The 27554-nt window shown below is 41.1% G+C and overlaps 2 protein-coding genes across 7 annotated transcripts in view; one reads left to right on the forward strand and one right to left on the reverse strand.

The window, feature by feature from the left end:
- Positions 1 to 6393: 6393 nt before the first annotated feature.
- On the reverse strand, positions 6394 to 10597 carry TMEM69 (transmembrane protein 69). The gene is made up of 3 exons (NM_001102338.2): positions 10550 to 10597; positions 8548 to 8687; positions 6394 to 7396 (listed from the first exon to the last, which is right to left on the reverse strand). Exons 2-3 carry the CDS (start codon positions 8587 to 8589, stop codon positions 6683 to 6685), a joined length of 756 nt encoding a protein of 251 aa, NP_001095808.2. The 5' UTR covers positions 8590 to 8687; positions 10550 to 10597; the 3' UTR covers positions 6394 to 6682.
- Positions 10598 to 10734: 137 nt separating this feature from the next.
- Positions 10735 to 27554, forward strand: part of GPBP1L1 (GC-rich promoter binding protein 1 like 1) — a 73029-nt gene continuing 56209 nt past the window's right edge. For 2 of the 6 annotated variants that reach the window (XM_024986192.2, XM_005204664.5), the window contains exon 1: positions 12457 to 12567. The gene's annotated coding sequence lies outside the window, so the exon portion shown is untranslated. Of the gene's footprint in view, positions 10875 to 11854; positions 11953 to 12456; positions 12568 to 27554 lie in introns of those variants that run through there. The other 4 variants (XM_024986191.2, XM_005204666.5, XM_024986187.2 and 1 more) reach the window with 4 other exon arrangements.

Raw genomic sequence — 27554 nt, forward strand, 5'->3', positions numbered from 1 at the left:
TTTTTTTGCTTTTCCTTGTATTACTCATCAACTTAGTTTATTAGTATCATTCTTAGATTACAAGGATTGCCCACGAATTTCAGTGTTTCAGCTTTAGGGATTTGCACATTTAATTTTACATTTAATTGTTTTCTGAACAACTATTAAAATGATAAGTCTGAATTTGGCAATAAGGAGTTCATGATCTGAGCCACAGTCAGCTTCTGGTTTTGTTTTTGCTAACTGTATAGAGCTTCTCATCTTTGGCTGCAAAGAATATAATCAATCTCATTTCAGTGTTGACCATCTGGTGATGTCCACATGTAGAGTCTTCTCTTGTGTTGTTGGAAGAGGGTGCTTGCTATGACCAGCGCGTTCTCTTGGCAAAACTCTATTAGTCTTTGCCCTGCTTCATTCTGTACTCCAAGGCTAAATTTCCCTGTTACTCCAGGTATCTCTTGACTTCCTACTTTTGCATTCCAGCCCCCTATAATGAAAAGGACATCTTTTATGGGTGTTAATTCTAAAAGGTCTTGTAGGTCTTCATAGTACCGTTCAACTTCAGCTTCTTCACAGTTACTGGTCAGGGCGTAGACTTGGATTACTGTGATATTGAATGGCTTGCCTTGGAAACGAACAGAGATCATTCTATCGTTTTTGAGGTTGCATCCAAGTACTGCATTTCGGACTCTTTTGTTAACTGTGATGGCTACTCCATTTCTTCTAAGGGATTCCTGCCCACAGGAGTAGGTATAATGGTCATCTGAGTTAAATTCACCAATTCCAGTCCATTTTAGTTCGCTGATTCCTAGAATGTCAATGTTCACTCTTGCCATCTCCTGTTTGACCACTTCCAGTTTGCCTTGATTCATGGACCTAACATTCCAGATTCCTATGCAGTGTTGCTCTTTACAGCATTGGACCTTGCTTTACCACTAGTCACATCCACAACTGGGTGGTGTTTTTGTTTTGGCTCCATCCCTTCACTCTTTCTGGAGTTCTTTCTCCACTGATCTCCAGTAGCATATTGGGCACCTACCGAACCTGGGGAGTTCATCTTTCAATGTCCTATCTTTTTGCCTTTTCATACTGTTCATGGGGTTCTCAAGGCAAGAATACTGAAGTGGTTTGCCATTCCCTTCTCCAGTGGACTACATTCTGTCAAATCTCTCCACCATGACCCGCCCGTCTTGGGTGGCCCTACATGACATGGCTTAGTTTCACTGAGTTAGACAAGGCTGTGGTCCATGTGATCAGATTGGCTAGTTGTTTGTGATTGTGGTTTCAGTCTAGTGGTCTAGTAGTTTCAGTCAACCACTAGACCATTCAGGTATGACCTAAATCAAATCCCTTTGATGATACAGTGGAAGTGAGAAATAGATATAAGGGACTAGATCTGATAGAGTGCCTGATGAACTATGGATGGAGGTTCGTGACACTGTACAGGAGACAGGGATCAAGACCATCCCCAAGAAAAAGAAATGCAAAAAGGCAAAATGGCTGTCTGAGGAGGCCTTACAAATAGCTGTGAAAAGATAAGAACCAAAAAGCAAAGGATAATAGGAGAGATATAAGCATCTGAATGCAGAGTTCCAAAGAATAACAAGGAGAGATAACAAAGCCTTCCTCAGTGATTAATGCAAAGAAATAGAGGAAAACAATAGAATGGGAAAGACTAGAGATTTCTTTAAGAAAATTAGAGATACCAAGGGAACATTTCACACAAAGATGGGCTCACTAAAGGACAGAAATGGTAGGGACCTAACAGAAGCAGAAGATATTAAGTGGCAAGAATACACAGAAGAACTGTACAAAAAACATCTTCACAACCCAGATAATCACGATGTTGTGATCACTCACCTAGAGCCAGACATCCTGGAATGTGAAGTAAGTGGGCCTTAGGGAGCATCACTACAAACAAAGCTAGTGGAGGTGACAGAATTCCAGTTGAGCTAATTCAAATCCTAAAAGATGATGCTGTGAAAGTGCTGCACTCAATATGCCAGCAAATTTGGAAACCTCAGGGAGCGTGTTGGGCTGCCGTCTATGGGGTCGCACAGAGTCGGACACGACTGATGCGACTTAGCAGCAGCAGCAGCAGTGGCCACAGGACTGGAAACGGTCAGTTTTCATTCCAATCCCAAAGAAAGCTAATGCCAAAGAATGCTCAACTGCATTCATCTCACACACTAGTAAAATAATGCTCAAAATTCTCTAAGCCAGGCTAATGCCAAAGAACGCACAACTGCATTCATCTCACATACTAGTAAAATAATGCTCAAAATTCTTTAAGCCAGGCTTTAGCAATACGTGAACCGTGAACTTTCACATGTTCAAACTGGTTTTAGAAAAGGCCCAGGAACCAGAGATCAAATTGCCAACATCTGCTGGATCATCGAAAAAGCAAGAGCGTTCCAGAAAAACATCTATTTCTGCTTTATTGACTATGCCAAAGCCTTTGACTGCATGGATTACAATAAACTGTGGAAAATTCTGAAAGAGATGGGACAACCAGACCACTTGACCTACCTCTTGAGAAACTTGTATGCAGGTCAGGAAGCAACAGTTAGAACTGGACATGGAACAACAGACTGGTTCCAATAGGAAAAGGAGTACATCAAGGCTGTATATTGTCACCCTGCTTATTTAACTTCTATGCAGAGTACATCATGAGAAATGCTGGGCTGGAAGAAGCACAAGCTGGAATCAAGATTGCCAGGAGAAATATCAATAACCTCAGATATGCAGATGATACCACCCTTATGGAAGAAAGGGAAGAGGAACTAAAGAACCTCTTGATGAAAGTGAAAGAGGAGAGTGAAAAAGCTGGCTTAAAGCTCAACATTCAGAAAACAAAGATCATGGCATCCGGTCCCATCACTTCATGGGAAATAGTTGGGGAAACAGTGTCAGACTTTATATTTTGGGGCTCCAAAATCACTGCAGATGGTGACTGCAGCCATGAAATTAAAAGACGCTTACTCCTTGGAAGGAAAGTTATGATCAACCTAGACAGCATGTTAAAAAGCAGAGACATTACTTTGTCAACAAAGGTCTGTCTCATCAAGGGTATGGTTTTTCAGTAGTCATATATGGATGTGAGAGTTGGGACTATAAAGAAAGCTGAGCACCAAAGAATTGATGCTTTTGAAGTGTGATGTTGGAGAAGACTCTTGAGAGTCCCTTAGACTACAAGGAGATCCAACCAGTCCATCCTAAAGGAGATCAGTCTTGGGTATTCATTGGAAGGACTGATGTTGAAACTGAAACTCCAATACTTTGGCCACCTGTTGGGAAGAGCTGACTCATTTGAAAAGACCATGATGCTAGGCAAGATTGAAGGTGGGAGGAGAAGGGGACGACAGAGGATGAGATGGTTGGATGGCATCACCGACTCAGTGGATATGGGTTTGAGTGAACTCCGAGAGTTGGTGATGGACAGGGAGGCCTGGCGTGCTGTGGTTCATGGGGTCACAAAGAGTCAGACACGACTGAGCGACTGAACTGATTAACATGATCTTCCGCCAAAATATTTCAGTATACTTCTAAATATTCTGTCCAGTGTACTTGGGGGCATGGGTTTGATCCTTGGTCTGAGAGCTAAGATCCTGCATGCAGTTGGTGGGGCTGAGAAAAAATAAGGGGTCAGTTAGCTTAACATCTGACTTGCTCATATTATGAGAGACTGAGATCAGAGAAAAGTTCTAAGTCTGTGTAGTACTCATGCAATTTAGAAGCAAAGAAGTAATTTTTCTCACTGAAACAATCTGAGTAGAATCTGAAAAGGATCTTCTGAAAAGTATGAGCTTTCATTCCTTCAGTATCAGGCTGTCATAAACTTTTCTCTACATAAATAAGTATCGTTTGGTGATTTTAGGCACAGGCTTTAACTGGTATACTTCCCAATGATCAGAACAAGCTCTAGCACCATAGTATTATATGTGTTTGCTAGGACTGTTTCATTTAACTGCAAGTACTGCAGAAATGTATTGTCTCAGTTTTGGATTTCCAAAATCTGCAATCAAGGTGTTGGTGGAGTTAGTTCCTTCTGAGGGCTAAGAAGGAAAGATCTCTTCAAGGCTGCTTCTTGGCAAGTAGATCTTCATGTTCACTGGTATTCTCTCTATATACATGTTTATCTCTAAATTTCTCTTGTTATAAGAACACCAGTAATATAACATTACAATCTACCCTTATAATCTCACTTTAACCTTATTACCTCTGTAAAGACCCCTGTCTTCAAGTAAGGTCACATTCTGAGATATTGTGGATTGGGACTTGAACACACAAAAAAGTAAACAAGTTACTACTCTCGATTATGATCTTTCCACAGCAAGAATCACTGAAGTGGAAATTATATGTATATAATTTACTTATGAAATTTCTTACCTAATATTTGAATACTTATACAAAGGTAGGCAACCCACTCCAGTATTTTTGCCTAGAGAATCCCATGGACAGAGCCTGGCAGGCTTCAGTCCATACAGTCCATGGGGTCGCTAAGAGTTGGACACGACTGAGTGACTAACAGAGAGATACAAAGGTTATATATATCATATCCATTTCCTAATTTATATTCTTACATTTTAAATGTTTTTTTCTTTTTATGAGACTAAGCATCTGAAAAGACTAGGTTTTCAAGTTAGAATCCAAGGTATTTTTTTCACTGTTTTAAAAAGCTTCTGTATGAGTTGACTTGTAAAACTAGATAGAACATTATAAAAATGACTCTAGATTGACTTTTCCTAGTTTGTACATGTGTGCATGCTAAGTCATGTCAGTAGTGTCTGACTCTTTGTGACCCAGTGGACTGTAGCCCGCCAGGCTCCTCTGTCTGTGGGATTTTCCAGGCAAGAATAGTGGAGTGGGTTGCCATGCCCTTCTCCAGGGGATCTTACTAGTTGCTTTATTCAAGTATTTTCTTTTACCAGTTGGTGTTATGTTCGAAGATAAGTTATATCTACTTCTTGTTGTTCAGTTTCTAACTTGTGTCCCACTCTTTGTAACCCTATGGACTGCAGCAAGTTAGGCTCTCTGTCCTCCACCATCTCCTGGAGTTTGTTCAAATTCATGTCCATTGAGTCGGTGATGCTATCTAATTATTTCATCCTCTGCTGCCTCTTCTCCTTTTGCCTTCAATCTTTCCCAGCATCAGGGTCTTTTCCAGTGAGTCAGCTCTTCGCATCAGGTGACCAAAGTATTGGAGTTTCAGCATCAGTCCTTCCAATGAATATTCAAGGTTGTTTTCCTTTATGATTGATGGTTTGATCTCCTTACAGTCCAAGGGAGTCTCAAGATCCTTCTCCAGCATTATAATTCAAAAGCATCAATTCTTTGGCGCTCAGCCTTCTTTATGGTCCAACTCACATCTGGGCTTCCCTTGTAGCTCAGCTGGTAAAGAATCCACCTGCAATGCAGGAGACCTAGGTTTGCTTGCAGTCACTGTCCACAGTGATTTTGGAGCCCAAGAAAAAATCTTTCACTGCTACTTTTTTCCCTTCTATTTGTCATGAAGTTATAGGACTGGATGCCATGATCTTAGTTTTTTTAATGTTGGAAGTTTCAAGGCAGCTTGGTCACTTTCCTCTTTGACCCTCATCTAGAGGCTCTTCAGGTCCTCTTCATTTTCTGTCATTAGAGTGGTATCATCTGCCTGTCTTAGGTTGATATTTCTCTTGGCAGTCTTTGATTCCAGCATGTGATTCATCCAGCCTAACATTTTGCATGATATACTCTGCATGTAAGTTAAATAAGCAGGGTGACAATATCCTTTCCCAATTTTGAACCAGTCAGTTGTTCCATGTCCAGTTCTAACTGTTGCATCTTGACTCACAGGTTTCTCAGGAGACAGGTAAGGTGGGTCTGGTACTTTAACAACCCTGCAAACAGTATGAAAAGGCAAAAAGATATGACATTGGAAGATGAGTCTCCCAGGTAGGAAGGTGTCCAATATGCTACTGGGGAAGAGCAGAAGGCAATTGCTAATAGCTCCAGAAAGAATGAAGTGTCAGGGCCAAAGTGGAAACAGCACTCAGTTGTGGATGTTTGTTGAGGTGAAAATAAAGTCTGATGATATAAAGAACAATATTACATAGGAATCTGGAATGTTAGGTCCATAAATCAAGTTCTGTCTATACTCTGCCAAATATCCTGATAAAACCAGAAAATATGTCCAGCTTTTCTTTGAACACAGCTTTCCCTTGTGATAGTGCTTCCTACTGACTTTTAAAGCCATAGATCCTTTCAGTTCAAATAACTAGGTTATGCCAGGTAAAATGAGCTCGGAAATGCAATTTCCCGGGGCAACTGCAATGAAAACTCCACACTAGAGCCACCTATTATTTTCAGACACTCATGAAGTTTTCCTCTGAGAGTTTATGTGTGTGTGTTTTCAATGACCGTAAAGCTCTAGCACAGTGTTTTTCATCTTTTTTATTTACATTTTTCAAAAATTAAAACACTGAAAAATTTAAGTGGATGACTATAACTCATAAAAAGACTAAATGAGAATTTTACTTAAGGGTTTTCAAGCTGCTTCTCAGTGATTTCTATAAGATAAAGATTTATACAAATGAAAAATAGTTTGTAAAGAAAATATCACCTTTCCTGGGAAAAAGCTAAACAGGAGAGGTAGAAAAAGATGACTGCAAAACACAAGGCTTCTAACCAACATGCTAACATTATCTATAGAGTAGTTTTATATTTATTTTACTTGCCCAAGTCTCTTGGGTCCTTTCTCTGGATAAAAATCTTTCACTAGTAAAGTGATTACAAATGAAAAAAAGGCCACTAAAGTGACTACTATCCTCAGGGCTTTGAACCAATTGGGGTAATGGGGCAAGAGAAAAAGTTCAGTGTGTAATGCTATCCCCAAACCTATTATTACTGTGACTATAGCTACACTGAGTCTTTCAGAAATAAAGAAAGCAAACCATGAAAACACAACAGGAGCTATACTATTAGCTAAATTGAGGAAGTCTGGTTTGGCTGGACTACCTTCTGGCAGAGCAAAACCCCATCTGATCCCTCCCAAGAAAGAAAGGAAACTGGCTCCATAAGCCATCTGAGTAAAAGCTAACATGGGAATATAAGTCTTTGTCATCACCATGACCAGTGGTGGAGCAACGAAGGGGATTAGTCCTGCCAGAGTTATGTATAATGCTGGCTTTGGGCTGTCAGGCAGGAAACTGATGGTTCGTGGTGGCCTGGCTGGAAGCACTGCTTGCTCTTGCTTCTTCTTAAAACTGCATAGGGAAGTATGATAATACTGTGTCTTGTTCACACATGCTGGAAAGGATGAGAAAAGCCAAAGCCTCGAAAACAAAGGGGAAAAGTTCTGCTCAAGACATGTCTTGTGAGTAAGTGTTTCTATTCTCCTGCTGGCTCCTGGTCTGACTGTGGAAGTGTACTTCAGCATCTACAGGGAAAACAGAACCAGAAGACAACGAAACAGACTTAAAAAAGAAAATCACCAAATGTTTTAGTCACAATATGAAACAATATAAAAACAAACCATGTGCTTTCTGTTAGCATGTCAAACGTAAAGGTTGGCGTATAGGGTGATGTTATTGCTGCAAAGATTATTAAATAACTATACAACATCCAAAAGAAGCTACTACAGAATAGAAACCGTGATGTTATCCCATGAAAGAAAGATCTGGAGGAACAGATAAAGACTAGGTCTTTAGCTTTTGGCATTCTAAACTGCCTCTTAAGAAGCTGCACTAATTACTATGGCAGTTCTGTTTTATGTAAAGAAAATTAAGCTTTAGATACTGCAGACTTTTCATAGCTTCATGCCTTTCTACAAGTCTCTGCCTAGAATTTTAGATTACCATTTTTCTCTCTAGGGAACTTACCTTTCAAAATTCAGCTGGAAGCTTTCTCCAATGTGATTTAATTCTGCTATAAGTACCCTATGCACACTCCTATCATAACTCTCACAGTGAATTAAAATCACATATTCATTTGTCTGTCTCAGTAGACCTGAGGGCTTGGACCATATGTTTTTTTTTCCTTTGCCTTAAAAAAAACTCCCCGGTGCCGTTCATGGAACATGGCCAAAGCAATAACCTCTTCTGCTGATTCTGTTCTTTAGTGAGTAAATTCCATACTTCAATAGTTGCACAGATCAACTGTAACTCAGAAAATACTGGATTAAAGAAAACAAAAGAGCTATTTAAAGAATCTTGGTAGTTACTCAAAGTTGCTAGGAATGAGTCCATCTTGAGAACTGTTTTTTTTTTCTTTTTGTCTAGAATGTTCTTCCCTGAGGTATCTGCATCGCTCATTGCCTCACTCTGACCACCCTATTTATAAATGCAAAACTTAAAAAGTCTACTGTCCCTATTCCCCTTCCCTGCTCTGTAGTTCTCCACAGCACTTACCATTTGACATACCAAATATTTCACTTTGACATATTAAATATTTTCACTTATTTGTATTTTACTCTTACCCAGATCAACTAGAGTATGAAGATAAGGATTTTTGTCTTCTTTATTTTACTACTATTGCCCAGTGAAGCAGTGCTTGGAAAGTAGTGCTCAAATATTTGCTGAATAAACCAACCTTTGAAGATGCTTGAGAACACTTCCTGATGAAGTGAAGCATACTGGCTCCCATTGAAAGTCTTGCTTAGGAAGATGCTACACAGTTCTGATTAATGTATTTTTACAGTTAAGTGGAGGGTCTGAATCAGAAGCATGCTGCTGTGAACAAAATAAGATGTCATTTAATTTTCTTCACTTCATAATTTTTAAAAATAGGAATTTGGGGGAATTTCTTTAAAAATAGGAATTTCTTCCATGTAACAGTTTCTTTTGGAAACAGTCATTAATGTTTAAAAAAATCAGTAACATGTAGTAAATAAATCCTTTTCTTTGAACTATTATTTTAGCTTTTGCTCTTGGGTGTAAAGAGTAATGCAGAGAGTGTATCTAGATTTTTACAAATGCCTCTATCATTTCCCAACCGTGTGACCTTGGATAAATTGCTTCCTTGAAGTGCCAGCTTTCTTATCTTTAACACTGAAAGTCATAGCTTGTCTGCTTTCTTTTTTCTCCTTAGTTATGTATTTTGGGGCTTAGGAGTTTATAGCTTAAAAGTAATGATAATAGCAATCAATACAACTAGCTGTGAACCAGGCATTATAACTATGTGTTTAATATGCACTGACTTATTTAATACAGTCACCTCATCAACTTGGTGCTGAGTGATACTAATAATCTGTTAAGTTAGAGTGCAGATTTTGGAGTCAAATGACCTGGGCTGGAATTCTGGCTCTACCATGTATTAGTTATGTGATTTTGGACAAATTATTTAACCTGATTATAGTGCAGTTCACTCATCTAAGGCTTATAATAACTACATAGGGTCGCTATAAAAATTAAATAAGCTAATAGATGTAAAAAGCTGGGCACTGTCCCTAACACAAAGCAGGCACTAAAAACACACAAACACACAAAACCACCAAACTAGCTATTATTCCCACCTTACAAAATGTAAGCAACCAGTAAGTGGCTGAATGAGAATACTATGAACCCAGATCTGTCATGTTTACATGAGTCCCAGTATTAACCAGAAAAACAGAAGTGTCTACAATCCAAAACCCACAGTTGCTGCTTAATTTAAAAACTTGGGGACTTCCCTGGTGGTCCAGTGGTTGAGAGTCTGCAGTCTCCCAATGCAGGGGACGTGGTTTGAGCCCTGTGGAGGAACTAAGATCCCACATGCAAAAGCAACTAGGCTCTCCAGCCGCAAGGAGTCACATCTAAGACCTAACACAGATTAAAAAAAAAAAAAAAAAAACTTGGCAAAGCCCCCTTGCCTGCCCCCTTGCAGGTCTATCAAAAGATTCCTTTATTAATAAATTTCTCACCTATTGGGGAAAAAAAAAACAAACAGTGAACTAATTTCTTGATCACAAATATTAGGGCTGGGTCAAGAAATTCTGTATACCAGACTGTCAATGGCTATCTCTCCATATATGGAAGTAAGTAGGGAGTTAAGTTATCCCGGTCAATTAGATAATATGGGCTTCCCTGTTGGCTCAGATGGTAAAGAATCTGCCTTCAATGCAGGAGACCCAGGTTTGATTCCTAGGTCAGGAAGATTCCCTGGGGAAGGGAATGGCAACCCACTCCAGTATTCTTGCCTGGAGAATTCCATGGACAGAGGAAACTGGCAGCCTACAGTGCATGGGATCACAAAGAGTCGGACACAACTGAGTGAACACACACACACACACACACGCTTCCACACATACACGATTCCTGACTCCCAAACACACATACCTGCTGGACCGACCTACTCACGTTTGTTCAAAATCACCTTTTTAAGGGATTTCAAAAATATACATGCTCCCCAACCTTCCGAACTCCCTAGGCACTGTGACAAGTGCTTACAAACTGCAACTCTTAGAGCCGACATCAGTAGAAAAGGGATGAAGTCTGGACGCAGAGATCCCCGGGAAATCTTGCTCAACAGTGCCCGCGGATTCAATTTACACCAAAGCCTTGGTGCCCCACCACTTTTCCCAACCTGCATCTGTGGCAACAGCCCTTCTACTCACTTGCCAGCGTCGCACACAGAGGTAGAAACCTGAAGAGCTCGGAACTCTGGGAAAAAAAAACTTCCGGCAAGTGAGAATAAATAGTCCCCCCTCACTTCCTGAGAGCAAAAAAAAAATGAATCCGGGTGGAAACTTGACCAGCGCTAACTAGGTCCCACCCTGGGTTTTCTGTAAAATCTTAGTTCTAGTAGAAACTGGCTTTTGAAGTCTGTAGGGTACTTAAATGGTCCTTTCCTTTCTAGTCCAGGTTTCCCAGCCAACAAAATCTGCACAGCAGAGTTCGGGAATGTAGGGTGCAATTACGGAGTGATGGTGGTATAAGAAGGTAGGAGATTCGGAGTCCAGGTCAAGTATGACTTGGCCAAATTGCTTGCTATCTCTGGAACTCATTTTTTCTTTTTAAAAAATATTTATTAATTTGGCTGCACCGGGTCTTAGTTGCAGCATGTGGGATCTAGTTCCCCGACCAGGGATCGAACTGGAACCCCTTAAACTGAGAGTGCAGAGTCTTAGCCAGTGGCTCACCGCGAAGTCCCTGGAACTCATTTTTGACTTTGCATTAAAAAGGGGTTTCTAGGATAGCCTGGGCATATCTCACAGCTCATTAAGGTACTGAACTAGTACTACTTAAGGGGAAAAAAGTTCCACTTCATTCTCTTTGCTGGTGCCTGGAAATTTTGTTAAGAAATAAAAACAAGGGGCAAGACTTTTATTTTCATGAAAAGTGTGATAAGAGCCTTTAGGGTGATCCGTAAGTTAGATTATTCCTCCTGTCACTCTCTGCTTTAACTTTTATTTGTGGGCTTTGTGACCTTGAGCAGGTCCCTTCCCTTCTCCGGGCCTCCATTTCACAGTCTATCAAAGGAAACACCATCAGGCAATTTGCGCGTTTATCTGAAAACAAAAGGAGAGCTGCAGGAGCCCACGCTAGCCAGTTTCTCCATTCCTCCCGATTCTAGGTAGTCTAGCTTCCTGGTTGCCGGATATCACATGGTTTAGCCTCTCGTACAGAACAGATTCACAGCCAATTCTTCCTAATAGTAACACTTTTCAGTCGCCATAGGCTTTCACTTTTATTTCCTTCTCGGCCATGGCAGCGCCGCCCCTTCCCGTTATGCGATACCCAATGAGACTTAGGGCTGAAGAAACAGCTTCTCCGCCCTGGCACTGGAGCAGGCTCTGGCCAGAAAACCGCCCAGTACTGGGACAGGGGCGTGACGCCAGCGGTCGGGCGGAACTACCATTCCCAGCGGGTAGTGCGTCGGAACCAGCCACTCAGGCCGCCAAAGCCCGGCCGTGTGGCCTGCTGGGGGCTGGAGTCTTAACGGCGCGCGCACGTGAAAGAAGGAAGGCGCCGAAGGTGGGAAAGGGTCGGAAAACACACGCGCCTACAAAACCGGTTTGTTAGTATTTGTAGATGTAGTTTGGAGAAGTGCGCTTGCTGAGAGATGGGCTGTGAGAAGGTGCAGAATGAAGGGGCGGGGAAAAACGGGTGCACATACACACCCCCACCCACTCATTCACCGGCGCCCAGGCCCTAGTGCCTGGAGAGGAGATGTGAAGGGGAGTACCAAATCCAGCTGGTCTCTGCCTCTGAGGCGGCGCTAGGAAAGACAGTGTTCAACTCTGTAGAGGGGCGGGGGCGCAGCCAAGAGACGCAGCGGAGGGAGCTGGGGGCGGGGCAGGGAATAACCGCCGTCCCCTCTGCTAAACGTTGGCTGCTTGGGGCGCCGGCGGGGGTCACCCCGAACAGGGCTCATGCGCATGCGCGTGCGCCCTTGTGGGTGGTGCGAACGGGTGGGCGTGTGTGAGGCGGGGTGAGATCGGGGGAGGGCCGGGCTGGTCGTCGCTCCTCCCCGTCCACCCGGTCTGCCCCTCCTGGGCCTTGTGGGCCGGGCAGCCATTTTGGGAAGACCTTTGTTATGGTTGTGGGCACTCCACCTCTGCCGGATCAGGAAGCTGGGGACTCGCCCTCAGACGCTGCGACTGGTCCCTAACTGTAGCCCCTCCACTGCCCGGTGAGTGAGAGTTCTCGACAACGGGGCAGTAGGGGATCGTGAGTGATCCGGCGCAGGGCTCCACCCGGTGCCTGCCTGACCGGCTGTTGAAACAAGTTGAAGGAGGCTCTCACACAGGTGGTTGGGTGTAGGTCGGTCCGAGGACCGGGAGCGGAGCCCACGGGTCGTGTGGTTCGAACGGGGCACCTTCCCCCACGCGTGGAGCGTTGCACACGAGCGTCGTCGAGAGCCAGAGCGCTCCTACTTTAACTTTGCTCTTCGGGTCGGAACGCTCACCTGCGGCTCTCTGGCTCCTCTCCAGGCGTTCCGGCTTATTGGTGATTGAGTAGCTTGGTTTACGGTTACTTTTTCTTTCTCCTTCTTAAATTAGAGCCAAGGGCTTTTGTTTCCCAGTGATGGAAAAATCTAAGGGGAAAAAAACGTGTGAGTCAAATGTGGGGTATCTGAGGGGGAAAGAAGAGCTTTAACCCCGCACCCCTGCCCCCAGTGTTCCGGTTCCCCTTGGTAGCGAGGTGTTTTCGTTAATTTAGATCGTCTGTCCAGCCCCTACCGACTCCTCCCTATCTGAAGAAAAAAGCTGGTCGATCTTTAAGTGTTTTAGTGAGGACTTTTTCTGTTTTACATCTGTCTACTTCTCCCTACTCTCCGTGAAACTCAAAAGAAAGGCTGAATCTAAAATGGCTGTAGCTTGGGGAAGTGCCCCGAGCTTAGTAACTTAAACACGTTAACAAGTCTTGAATTCTTAGTTATTTTTCCTTAGTTATTTTTCAACAACTGGGTCTTTTGATCTTACTGTTGTCTTGTCTTGAAGAGCCTTTGCTAGCTGAAAACAAAGGTGAGGCTAAAGTAGTTTGCTTACTCCAAAAGTTTACATAAGAGTGGGTGCGGTTTTTTTGGTAGTTGCTTATAGTTTTGAAATTGTGCTGTGGTGTTAATTTTATCAGCCAACTTTGTGCTGTTAAGTTGGTTTGTCATATTTGTTAAAATACATGCTCTTAACGTTTATTGCTTATCTGGGAAAAATAAAGTTTATGGTGGCTCATGTTTTAGTTTAGTAACAGAAGTCACTTTCTGTGTAATTCCTTCCAATAAGTATAGTGATTGGTCTTCAATAGACTTAGATTTGCAGTTTGGTCGATTGCTGGCCTTTTCTAAGGTCTTTTATATTGGGACACGATCAGAAGAATGTAAGACAAATGAAAACAGACTTTAAGTGGAGTGGCTGATTGTTGTGCCCTTTCAAACAAAAGGCTGTTTTTTTGTTTGCAGCTTAAAAAACAACATTAGATCCAGAGGTTTAACTGAAAACAAAAGGGCATAGAATGGAAATCAAAAACAGTTAACTTCAGTATTTGGGAAGATGCTCCAGTTTCAAGTTGAAATCTGTCTAAAAGATAAAATAATAAAGTGCTAATTGTGAATGAGAAGTTTGGAATTAATAGGAAAATAAACTATTTTACTTCATCTTCCTTCCCTAGGGAGTCAATTTCAATTTACCTCTCCACATTCGTTCAATATGAAAGTTTACCTTTGTCAACTCCCCTGGGATTTTTTGTTGTTGTTCTTAAATTATTTTGGTGGTTTTACAGAAAAAACGTTTAAAGTGCTTTATAGAAATTACAAGTCAATTGCTTTGTGTTTTGCTTTTGTTGACTACTGAACCCATAAACTTGGGTGAGACCTCTTTTTTTTTTTTTTAAAGGTTCTTGAAACTGTACATACTGATACAAATATTCTTTCAATTGATTCTGAATAGCATCTTAGCAAAGCTCTTGAAATTTGGTCGTGGCGGGGTGTTAGGAAGCCATTTTTATTTTGAATGAATTCAGCTTGGTTTTCTTGTCAGTGGCTGTTTAGTAGTTTGGTTGAGGACAGCACATGCAGCCATTTTAATAAGTTTGGAATGACAAGAAATCTGGGACATATTTCTGCTTGTAATTAATATTTAAATACTTAGATAAAACATAACAATTTTGAATCATACTTCCAACAAATTGCGTATCTTTGTTTTATGATTAAAACATAAAGTGTATGCACTTAGTAACAGGAGTAACTAATGTGCCAGAGGCTTACAGTTGCTTGAATTGCTTTATATTTTTATTAGTTTATTCCTGTGAGGTAGATATTGTTTTATTCCCATTATTTTAGTTGAAAATAAGTTCAGATATTCATCCAACTAGTACGTATTTAAACCTAAGCAATTTTTTAAATATCCCAACTGAAAAAGTAGTTTGTGTAAAAGGCAAATTGTGGTATTTATGGTTTTTCAAATAATTGTAATGGGGAAGGAATCTGGCTGATACGAAGATGAAAAACTTGAATGAAGTTTTGGCTTTCCCCATTCATAGAAGGGGACTGCCCTGGTGGCTCAGACCGTGAAGCGTCTGCCTACAAGCGGGAGACCTGGGTTCGATCCCTGGGTTGGGAAGATCCCCTGGAGAAGGAAATAGCAACCCACTCCAGTACTCCCGCTTGGAAAATCCCATGGACGGAGGGGTCTGGTAAGCTGAAGTCCATGGGGTCCCAAAGAGTCAGACATGGCTGAGCGACTTCACTTTGTTTCTTTTCTTTCATGCATAGAAAACATACTACTTCGTAACTGACTATAGTTGCCATTGTCTGCAGTTTGATATGTGGTTGTGCTGAGAGGTAGCTGCCCAAGTCACTTCAAAATCAGACTGATTTTTTATTTCCCACTGGATTTCTGCTCAAAACAAAACTGGCTACAATCAACCTTGGAAAATAATTCAGTGAGATAAGCTGAAATTCTTTTGTCCACAGGTATATCTTAACTAATGAGGTAAAATATTGCTCATGTTATGAATTTTACAGGTGATTTCAAATATACTCGGCAAATATTTAAAGGCATCTAGTAGTTATTTTTATTTACTGAAGCAAATAATCAGCCTTTTGGTCAGACTTCCCTGGCAATCCAGTGATTAAGACTCTTCGCTTTCATTGCAAGGAAACCTGGGTTTGATACATGGCTAGAGAAGTAAGATCCCGCATGCAGCATGGCATGACAAAAAATAATAGTAATAATAAAAATTATTTATTATTTTAAAAAATCAACCTTTAACTCGTCTGTTGGACATGTTATTTTTCAAACAAAATGGTTCAGTCATTCTTTTAAGACACACTTTAAGAAATGTTGGAGGCTGTACTGTGGTGCCAGTTTCAGCCTGCTAAGGTCTAGGAATGCCTAGATGACTATAAAACATTCCTACCACCCAGGAACTTAGTAGTTTAACAGATAAGCACAAAAATATTCACAGGATAACAACACAGAAAGCTGTGTTTCTTAAAGGAGTTAATTTTTAACATAGTCATTAAGCTTACCTTCCTTTTCTATAATAAAACTACTTTGCCATATATTAATCAGATGTCAGACAAGAGGATCATCAGTATGAACAAAGTTTTAGTGCGCTTTTCTGAGTAGCAGGTCTGTATGTGTGGAATAAGTTGGTGGTGTTTTTGTTTTTTTGCCTTTTAAGAATTAAGTTTGATTATACTTTATATTGCAAACTCTGCTTTGTGTTAGTCCCTCAGTCATGTCCGAATCTTTGTGACCCCATGGACTGTAGCCCACCAGGCTCCTCTGTCCATGGAATTCTCCAGGGAAGAACACTGGAGTGGGTTGTCATTCCCTTCTCCAGGGGATCTTCCCAACCTAGGGATCGAACCTGGGTCTCCTGCATTTCAGGCAGATACTTCACTGTCTGAGCCACCAAAGATTATATATTTAAATGTCATTATATAAAAAAGTTCTCTTCTGAATTACTGCTGTCCTTGAAGTTTACAAGTATGTTGAAAAGTTGGTTTGGGGGTTCTTTAGTTAGTTAATTAAAAGGTAGAACTATTCCAGTGTTCCATCTATGTGCTTATTAATTATTAGCTCTGCTTTCTAATTAGTCTTACCAGGTTATGGTAGAAGGATAGTGAGAACCATTTATTGAAGGCTTCATAAACTAGAGGGTGTAACAGAGTCCATTTTATATATATGTATATGTTGTTAGTCCTTAAAATGCTTGTTTAAATAGGTGATATTAATGCTTCTATATGTAAATGTACAGAGGATCCAAGAAGTTCAGTGGTTTGCATAACATAGTGAGAGCCGAGGACTCAGACAGCTGTCTGATTCCGAAGCTGGATTTTCACCACATCATGTAGAGAGATGGCATGGTGGTATGGTGGTCATAGTGCCCTTGGTTTGAATCTCTGCATTACCACTTAAAGCTTTGAGACTTTGGTAAAGTTTTAGGTATGATTTCTGCCTGCTGCTTTGTTAAATGGGGGTAATAGTACCTTCTCATAGAGTTTTTGTGGTAAACAAATGAAATAACATTTGTGTAGTTCTTAATACAATGCCTGACTATTGTAAGCACTTCATAATTGTCAAATTTTTCAAAATTGTCTTTATCTTTTACTCATTGAATTAAATTCTATGGAATCTGAACAGATGGTTGCACATGGGCTTTTCAGTATTCTTTTTTTCCTTTTCTAGTTATTACTTTTCTGTTGACTTCTCTTTATTTGAATCAGTATCCAGGTCCCACACACTGTAATTGACTGATATTCTTTTAAGCCTATTAGTTTGTATATTTCTTCTGGGTTTTTTCCCTTGTACTTTGTTGAAGAAACCAGGTTATTTCTCCTGCAGTTTCCCACATTCTAGATTTTCCTGTAAATTGGTAGCCTTTTTTTTTCTTCTGGTTTGTTCAGTGTTTCTCATATCATTTTCTCGCAATTTCTCTGTTGAGCAGCATAGAGAAATTGTATGAGATATTAACCCTCCTTCAACATGGTTATAAAATGGAGTGTTTGTTTTGGTCCTGTGCCCAATTCAGTGTTAACTTTTCCAGGTAGTTTGTTTCTTGTCCTTTTTTTCCCTGCCTAGGCGATGGCCCCCCACTCCAGTACTCTTGCCTGGAAAATCCCATGGACGGAGGAGCCTGGTGGGCTGCAGTCCATGGTATCGCTAAGAGTCGGAGACGACTGAGTGGCTTCCCTTTCACTTTTCTGCATTGGAGAAGGAAATGGCAATCCACCCCAGTGTTTTTGCCTGGAGAATCCCAGGGACAGGGGAGCCTGGTGGGCTGCCGTCTATGGGGTCGCACAGAGTCGGACATGACTGAAGCGACTTAGCAGCAGCAGCAGCAACAGTGTATATTTGTTGTATTATAAAATTGAGCTAAATATGCTGGGTTTGTAGTGGTTTTGTCTTTTTTTTTGGTTACTAGTGAGTAGTTTCCTCAGCCTGTTTGGTCTGAAAATTTCTCTTCTCAAAACAGCATTTTTTCCCTATTGTTTACCCCTGCCCTGTGTGTGCACATGCGAGCCAAGCCACTTCAGTTGTGTCCAACTCTGTAACCCAATGGACTGTAGGCAGCCTACCAGGCTCCTCTGTCCATGGAATTCTCTGGGCAAGAATACTGGAGCGGGTTGCCGTGCCCTCCTCCAGGGGATCTTCCCCACCTAGGGATCAAACCCATGTCTCTTATGTCTCCTGCATTAGCAGTCAGGTTCTTTACCACTAGTGCCACTTGGGAAGCCCGTTTATCCCTGCTCAGTTCAGTTCAATCGCTCAGTCTTGTCCAACTCTTTTGTGACCCCATGAATTGCAGCACACCAGGCCTCCCTGTCCATCACCAACTCTCGGAGTTCACCCAAACTCATGTGCATCGAGTCTGTGATGCCATCCAGCCATCTCATCCTCTGTCGTCCCCTTCTCCTCCTGCCCCCAATCCCTCCCAGCATCAGGGTCTTTTCCAGTGAGTCAACTCTTCACATGAGGTGGCCAAAGTACTGGAGTTTCAGCCTCAGCGTCAGTCCTGGCAGTGAACACCCAGGGCTGATCTCCTTTAGGATGGACTGGTTGGATGTCCTTGTAGTCCAAGGGACTCTCAAGAGTCTTCTCCAACACCACAGTTCAAAAGCATCCATTCTTCGGTGCTCAGCTTTCTTCACAGTCCAACTCTCACATCCATACACGACCACTGGAAAAACCATAGCCTTGACTAGACGGACCTTTGCTGACAAAGTAATATCTCTGCTTTTTTTTAAATCCCGGTACTGTACAAAAAAGATCTTCAAAACCCAGATAATCACGATGGTGTGATCACTGACCTAGAGCCAGGCATCCTGGAATGTGAAGTCAAGTGGGCCTTAGAAAGCATCAGTACGAACAAAGCTAGTGGAGGTGATGGAATTCCAGTTGAGCTATTTCAAATCCTGAAAGATGATGCTGTGAAAGTGCTGCACTCAATATGCCAACAAATTTGGAAAACTCAGCAGTGGCCACTGGACTTGAAAAGGTCAGTTTTCATTCCCATCCCAAAGAAAGGCAATGCCAAAGAATGCTCAAACTACCACACAATTGCAGTCATCTCACACGCTAGTAAAGTAATGCTCAAAATTCTCCAAGCCAGGCTTCAGCAATATGTGAACCATGAACTTCCTGATGTTCAAGCTGGTTTTAGAAAAGGCAGAGGAACCAGAGATCAAATTGCCAACATCCGCTGGATCATGGAAAAAGCAAGAGAGTTCCAGAAAAACATCTATTTCTGCTTTATTGACTATGCCAAAGCCTTTGACTATATGGATCACAATAAACTGTGGAAAATTCTGAGAGAGATGGGAATACCAGACCACCTGACCTGCCTCTTGAGAAATCTGTATGCAGGTCAGGAAGCAACAGTTAGAACTGGACATGGAACAACAGACTGGTTCCAAATAGGAAAAGGAGCATGTCAAGGCTGTATACTGTCACCCTGCTTATTTAACTTCTATGCAGAGTACATCATGAGAAAGGCTGGACAGGAAGAAACACAAGCTGGAATCAAGATTGCCAGGAGAAATATCAATAACCTCAGATATGCAGATGACACTACCCTTATGGCAGAAAGTGAAGAGGAACTCAAAAGCCTCTTGATGAAAGTGAAAGTGGAGAGTGAAAAAGTTGGCTTAAAGCTCAACATTCAGAGAACAAAGATCATGGCATCTGGCCCCATGACTTCATGGGAAATAGATGGGGAAACAGTGTCAGACTTTATTTTTGGGGGCTCCAAAATCACTGCAGATGGTGACTGCAGCCATGAAATTAAAAGACGCTTACTCCTTGGAAGGAAAGTTATGACCAACCTACATAGCATATTCAAAAGCAGAGACATTGCTTTGCCAACAAAGGTCCGTCTAGTCAAGGCTATGGTTTTTCCAGTGGTCATGTATGGTTGTGAGAGTTGGACTGTGAAGAAGGCTGAGTGCCGAAGAATTGATGGTTTTGAACTGTGGTGTTGGAGAAGACTCTTGAGAGTCCCTTGGACTGCAAGGAGATCCAACCAGTCCATTCTGAAGGAGATCAGCCCTGGGATTTCTTTGGAAGGAATGATGCTAAAGCTGAAACTCCAGTACTTTGGCCACCTCATGTGAAGAGCTGACTCATTGGAAAAGACTCTGATGCTGGGAGGGATTGGGGGCAAGAGGAGAAGGGGGCGACAGAGGATGGGATGGCTGGATGGCATCACTGACTCGATGGGCGTGAGTCTGAGTGAACTCCGGGAGTTGGTGATGGACAGGGAGGCCTGGTGTGCTGCGATTCATGGGGTCGCAAAGAGAGTCCGACACGACTGAGCAACTGAACTGAACTGAAGTCCTTAACTATTAAGCATTACACCTATGAAGTACTCACTGTAAACAAGACCCTTTGTTATTTCCCTGAGTAAAGCATCCAGGCACTGTTCTTAACACTTTGCTTATATTCACTCACTTAATCATTGACTTTCCAACAATCTCCAATTACAGATAATGATTTGAAGCAAAAAGAGGTGAAGTGACTTGTCCAAAGTCATGCAGCTAGTACATGGCAGAGCCAACCAGATCCTGAGTCTGCTCTCCTAACTTAAAAGTAATGTTTGGATTTTGAGCAAAAAACTTATTCTTGAGAAGAGATTTTTAAATATGCTCGTACATAAAACTAATCCACTTAGTTACCTGACTCATATAGCCAGAATTTAATGTGTCAGATGCATCAGGTGATAAATATACTTTTGTAACATAGTATGTTTCATAAGATGTTTGTTTATTCGGAACTGTTGTGATTTAAGTAAACTAAATTTCTATTAGTGGGATAGTATATAGGTATGTTTGCAGCAGGTGCTTGTGACCTTTTAATAACAAAATGTTGGAAAGGAGATAAAACTACCTGAGAAAGGTTGCAAATTTTAGTCTAAAAATTTTATACTTTGGGAAATTACTTTCAGAAAATGTTTTTTGGAGAATGAATCAGAGGCACAATAATTAAAATTTGTTACTAATGGGAAGACTGGGAAGATTTATATGTTGATCAGATCAGATCAGATCAGTCGCTCATCTCATCCTCTGTCGTCCCCTTCTCCTCCTGCCCCCAATCTCTCCCAGCATCAGAGTCTTTTCCAATGGGTCAACTCTTTGCATGAGGTGGCCAAAGTACTGGAGTTTCAGCTTTAGCATCATTCCTTCCAAAGAAATCCCAGGGCTGATCTCCAGAATGGACTGGTTGGATCTCCTTACAGTCCAAGGGACTCTCAAGAGTCTTCTCCAACACCACAGTTCAAAAGCATCCATTCTTCAGCGCTCAGCCTTCTTCATAGTCCAACTCTCACATCCATACATGACCACAGGAAAAACCATAGCCTTGACTAGACGGACCTTTGTTGGCAAAGCAATGTCTCTGCTTTTGAATATGCTATGTAGGTTGGTCATAACTTTCCTTCCAAGGAGTAAGCGTCTTTTAATTTCATGGCTGCAGTCACCATCTGCAGTAATTTTGGAGCCCAGAAAAATAAAGTCTGACACTGTTTCCACTGTTTCCCCATCTATTTCCCATGAAGTCATGGGACCGGATGCCATGATCTTCATTTTCTTTTTTTTTTCATCTTCGTTTTCTGAATGTTGAGCTTTAAGCCAACTTTTTCACTCTCCACTTTCACTTTCATCAAGAGGCTTTTGAGTTCCTCTTCACTTTCTGCCATAAGGGTGGTGTCATCTGCATATCTGAGGTTATTGATATTTCTCCCGGCAATCTTGATTCCAGCTTGTGTTTCTTCCTGTCCAGCGCTTCTCATGATGTACTCTGCATAGAAGTTAAATAAGCAGGGTGACAGTATACAGCCTTGACATACTCCTTTTCCTATTTGGAACCAGTCTGTTGTTCCATGTCCAGTTCTAACTGTTGCTTCCTGACCTGCATACAGATTTCTCAAGAGGCAGGTCAGGTGGTCTGGTATTCCCATCTCTCTCAGAATTTTCCACAGTTTATTGTGATCCACATAGTCAAAGGCTTTGGCATAGTCAATAAAGCAGAAATAGATGTTTTTCTGGAACTCTCTTGCTTTTTCCATGATCCAGCGGATGTTGGCAATTTGATCTCTGGTTCCTCTGCCTTTTCTAAAACCAGCTTGAACATCAGGAAGTTCATGGTTCACATATTGCTGAAGCCTGGCTTGGAGAATTTTGAGCATTACTTTACTAGCGTGTGAGATGACTGCAATTGTGTGGTAGTTTGAGCATTCTTTGGCATTGCCTTTCTTTGGGATGGGAATGAAAACTGACCTTTTCCAGTCCTGTGGCCACTGCTGAGTTTTCCAAATTTGCTGGCATATTGAGTGCAGCACTTTCACAGCATCATCTTTCAGGATTTGGAATAGCTCAACTGGAATTCTATCACCTCCACTAGCTTTGTTCGTAGTATGTTGAACATTCTAGTAATTGGACTTTTCTTTGTTTCTTTTGTCTGTTTGCCATTTAACCCTGTTCCAGTATCGCCTTTTTGTGAAACTTGATGGGAGTGGAAACTGGAAAAGGACATGTAACTTGTTTGCATACACGCATATACTTTCTTTCCCAGGCCCCTGGTAGCTGTGACCCAGCTGAGCCAATCAAATACACTTGACTGGGTACTCGAATCTGGAGTGGGAGAGATACAAAGGAGCAAGGACAGTTTAGAATTAATTCTGTTAACTTGTGGCAGTGGCATACTAGCTAGTGGGCAGTTTTCTGAGAGACTTCTTCCTGTGATTTGACTTTGGTTGGTAATTTTGACTGCTTGACTTAATTTTTTACAGGTTTGCCAAATCTTCTTTTTTTTTTTTTTTGAACTCTCAATATCCTGTTGATAAATTTCCTATTCTGCTAATATACCGAAACCCGGATTTCTTTTTTTCAACCAAGGATCCTAATTTGTAAAATTGACTAATATAATTTGCTCCTTCTATAAGATATAGTTGTTGCCTCTATTTAGAGTGGTCTCCTTCCTAACTCAATAAGTTAAGAAGCCCATGAATGTCTTTTTTTAAAGACAAACCTAGACAGGAATTTTCCCTTTTATCCACTCCCAATTCTTAAGAGCAGTTGTTTTCAACGTTTTTAAATATATATGGGATAAGGCCTGGACACTGTTAGTTTATTAAAGGCCCCCGTCTGATTCTGTCTTTAATTCTTTTATTTAAAAAAAAAACAAACCAATGAATGTGCTGTGTAGAATATTAGAGTATACAGATATGTAAAAATAAAAACTTGACATTCCTGTCATTCAGAAATCACTACTGTTATCTTTTGGTGCATTTCCTCCCAAGATCTTTCTCTGAGCACATATATGTAAGTTTTTACTTTTATTTTACTAAAATGAGATCAGTTTACAGCTTGGCTTTTTTTTTATCTGAGTGATACCACACTCCATATTCCTTTCCTTTGGTATGCAGGTGCTATTATTCAGATTTCCCCAGCTGATCCAAAAAAAACTGTTTGCTACTGCTGGTTATCCAAACTACTGTCTGAACCAGGGCCTTGTCCATTGTTAACCCTTTTTTTAGGGAATTTCTTGGCAGGTTAGGGCTCAACGCTTTGGTTCCGTGGCCTGGGCTCATTCCCTGATTGGGGAACTAAAATCCCACAAGCTGTGCAGTGTGGCCAAAAATAAAGTAAAAATAAAAGTAATTTAAAATTCACTTTGTTTAATTTGTCTTTAATCTAGCTTTGTAGTTCGGTTGCTAAGTTGTGTCTGACTCTTGTGACCCCATTGACTATAACCCGCCAGGCTTCTCTGTCCATGGGATTTCCCAGGCAAGAGTACTGGAGTGGGTTGCCATTTTCTTTGCCAGGGGATCTTTCCGACCCAGGGATTGAATCTGTGTCTCCTGCATTGGCAGTCGGATTCTTTACCGCTTGCACCACCTGGGAAGCCTTTAACCTAGCTTAGTCCTTATTTTTCGGTGATGTTGACTTTGAGACTGGACTGGTTGTCCTGGGAATGCTTTTGTACAGTTGCATTCTTAAGGTATCACTTAGTTTGTTCCTTTTGTTCCTGTATTTATCTCTAAAGTTTACAGGTAAAAGCTTGATGGATTTATATCTAAACATTTTGGTGAGAATACATCATAGCTCTATCTCATTTTGCATCATGTCATAATGCACATAATACCTGGTTGACCTACTTTTAGTAGTGCTAAGGTTGATTCTTGGATTAAGGTGATAATAGTTGCGTCCATATATTAAACAGTAAGTCTTGCCACTTGCAACAAGAAACTAATTTGAGTGTTGCTACTTTGTACAAGTTCCTTGTTTGTTATTAATTCTTGGCCTAATTTTTTAAAGACAGCTTTATTGAGATAGAATTTACATAACAAATTACCCACTTTACATGTACAATTTAATGGGTTTTTTGGGTTTGTTTTTTTTACTATATTCACAGTTGTATAACCATCGCTACTATCTAATTTTAGAACATTTTCATCACCCCAGAAAGAAGTCTCATGACCATTAACATTCACCTCTTCAACTCTAGGCAGCCACTAATCTCCTTTCTGTCTCTGGAATTGCCTATTTTGGACATTACATATAAATAAAATTATACAGTATGTGGTCTTTTGTGTCTGGTTTCCTTCGCTAAGCATAATGTTTTTAATTTTCGTACATGTTGTAGTATGTTTCAGTATTTTTCTTTTTTTTTTGCCATGTAGTCTATTGTATGAATATTCCACATTTTGTTTGTTTACTCATCAGTTGATGGGCATTTGCATTTTTACCTCTTTGCAGTTGTTAGTAATGCTGTTATGAATGTTCGTGTCAAGTTTTTGTGTGGATATATGTCTACATCTTTCTTGGATCTTTCTAGAAGTGGAATTGCTGATTCATATGGTAACTGACTTTTTAAGAAACTTCTGAAGTGACCCCTTGGTCTCTTGGGTATCTTGAGAGAAATGTCTATTCATATCCTCTGCTCGTTTTTTAATTGGGTTGTCTTTTTACTGTTGTGTTGTAGGATTCTTTTTTAATTGAAGTTTGACATTTCATTTCAGGTGTATATGATAATTTTATAATTATAGCAGATAATCGCAAAATAAGCAGCACAATAAGTCTAGTTAACATTTGTCACCGTATAGTTACAGAATTTTTTTCTTGTAATGAGAACTTGGAGCTTTTAAATATGCACTGAGTATAATCAACAGAGACGCCTGGCGTGCTGCAGTCCATGGGGTCGCAAGGAGTTGGCCACAACTGGGCAACTGAATGACATAATTAACTGTGGGGCTTCCCTGGTGGCTCAGCAGTAAAGAATCCACCTGCATCTGCAGGAGATGCACATTTGATCCGTGGGTAGGGAAGATCCCCTGGAGGAGGAAATGGCAAACCACTCCAGTATCCTTGCCTGGGAAGTCCTATGAACAGAGGAGGCTGGCAGGCTATAGTCCGTGGGGTCGCAAAAGAGTCAGACATGACTTGGCGGCTAAACAACATAATTAACTGTAGTCACCATGCTCTGCCTTTTATCCCCATAGCTTATTTATTTTGTAACTGGAAGTTTGTCCCTTTTGACCCCTTTAACCATGGGGCACACCCCACTCCACCTCTGGCAATTACCAGTCTGTTCTCTGTATATGAGCTTGGTGCTGCTTTTTTAGATTGTACATGAGTGAGATCATAAAGTATTTGTCTCTCTGTCTTACTTCACTTAGCCTTGTACCCTCGAAGTTCATCCATATTTTTGAAAATGGTGAGAATTCATTCTTTTTTATGGCTGAATAATATTTCAGGGTGTGTGTGTGTGTACATGCATGGGGGTGCATAGCTTTTCAAGTTAGTGTTTTCCTTTCCTTTGGAAAAAAACTCAGAACTGGAATTGCTGGATCATTTGGTAATTCTGTTTTTAAATTTTTGAAGAACCTCCATACTGTTTTCCATAGTGACGGCACTAGTTTACATTCCAATGAACAGTGCATAAGGGTTCCCTTTTCTCTACGTCCTCGACAGTATCTTGTCCTTTTTATAATATCAATAACTATTGTCATAGGTGTGAGGTGATATTTTATTGTGATATTATTTTGAATACAAGTCCCTTACATGGTATATGATTTGCAGATGTTTTCTTTCTATGTTGTCCTTTCACTTTCTTGACTGTGTCCTTTGAACCACAAGTGTTTTTAATTTTGATAAGGAAGTTCAATTTATCTTTCCCTAACTTAAAATCACTCCTCTGTTTACTTTTAGCTCTTAAACTAAGGCTTTTGACCCACTTATAGTTAATTTTTGTATTGTTGTAGTGAATATCCAGTGATCATTGCACCGTTTGTTGAAAAGAAAGACCATTTTTTCCCCCGTTAATATTATCTTGGCTTCTCTGTTAAAAATCATTTGGGCATACTAAGCAGGTTTACTTCTGGTTTCTTGGTTCTGCTCCATTGATCTCTATGTTTATCCTTATGCCAGTATGCAGAATTGAAGCCCTTATATATGTTCCTTTTTGATTATATATCTCTGTGTCTTTCATCCTGAATTCGGTGTTTGTCATTCTCTTGCATTTTTAAGTAATTTTGCTTTCTTTGACTATATCCCAAAACTAAGGCTTCCTTTAGTAGCTTAGCTGGTGAAGAATTTGCCTGCAGTGCAAGAGACCCCGGTTTGATTCCTGGGAAGTTCCCCTGCAGAAGGGATAGGCTACCCACTCCAGCATTCTTGGACTTCCCTAGTAGCTCAGATGGTAAAGAATCCGCCTGCAATGTGGGAGACCTGAGTTCAATCCCTGGGTTGGGAAGATCCCTTGGAGGAGGGCATGGCAACCCACTCCAGTATTCTGGCCTGGAAAATCCCCACGGACAAAGGAGTCTGGTGGGCTACAGTCAATGGGGTCACGAAGAGTCAGACTCGACTGAGTGACTAAGCACTTCCCAAAACTATCTGATACTGTTACTCCTTTTTTATTTTTATTTTTTGTACTCATTTTTTTAAACTTTATATGGTATCGTAGTTTAATTTTAACAACTTTTTTATTCTACTTTGTGAGAGTCATCCATTTTGTTTATACACATCTCTAGTGTGATCATTTCCTGCTGTACAGTTCAGTTCAGTCACTCAGTCGTGTCCAACTCTTTGTGACCCCATGAATCGCAGCACGCCAGACCTCCCTGTCCATCACCAACTCCCAGAGTTCACTCAAACTCAACATCCATCAAGTCGGTGATGCCATCCAGCCATCTCATCCTCTGTCGTCCCCTTTTCCTCCTGCCCCTAATCCCTCCCAGCATCAGAGTCTTTTCCAGTGAGTCAGCTCTTTGCATGAGGTGGCCAAAGTACTAGAGTTTCAGCTTTAGCATCATTCCTTCCAAGGAACAGCTGATCTCCTTTAGGATGGACTGGTTGGATCTCCTTGCAGTCCAAGGGACTCTCAAGAGTCTTCTTCAACACCTCAGTTCAAAAACATCAATTCTTTGGCGCCCAGCTTTCTTCACAGTCCAACTCTCACATCCATACATGACCACTGGAAAAACCATAGCCTTGACTAGACGGACCTTTGTTGGCATTGTACAAATCCACAATTTAATCAGTCTTGTGTTGTTGTTTAGTTGCTAAGTCGTGTCCAGACTCCAAGGACTGTAGCCTGCCAGGCTCCTCTGTACCTGGGATTTGCCAGGCAAGAATACTGGAGTGGGTTGCCATTTCCTTCTGCAGGGGATCTT

Source organism: Bos taurus, chromosome 3, assembly GCF_002263795.3.
Source record: "Bos taurus isolate L1 Dominette 01449 registration number 42190680 breed Hereford chromosome 3, ARS-UCD2.0, whole genome shotgun sequence".
Lineage (NCBI taxonomy): Eukaryota > Metazoa > Chordata > Mammalia > Artiodactyla > Bovidae > Bos > Bos taurus.

What these genes read in the sequence shown, in the direction of transcription:
- TMEM69 (NM_001102338.2), bottom strand. Translation starts at nt 8,589, where the DNA reads ATGCTTCACTTCATCAGGAAGTGTTCTCAAGCATCTTCAAAG. An exon ending in GTTCTCAAGCATCTTCAAAG is followed by an intron (nt 7,397 to 8,547) that starts GTTGGTTTATTC and finishes TTTTCCCTGTAG; the next exon opens with ATGCTGAAGTACACTTCCAC.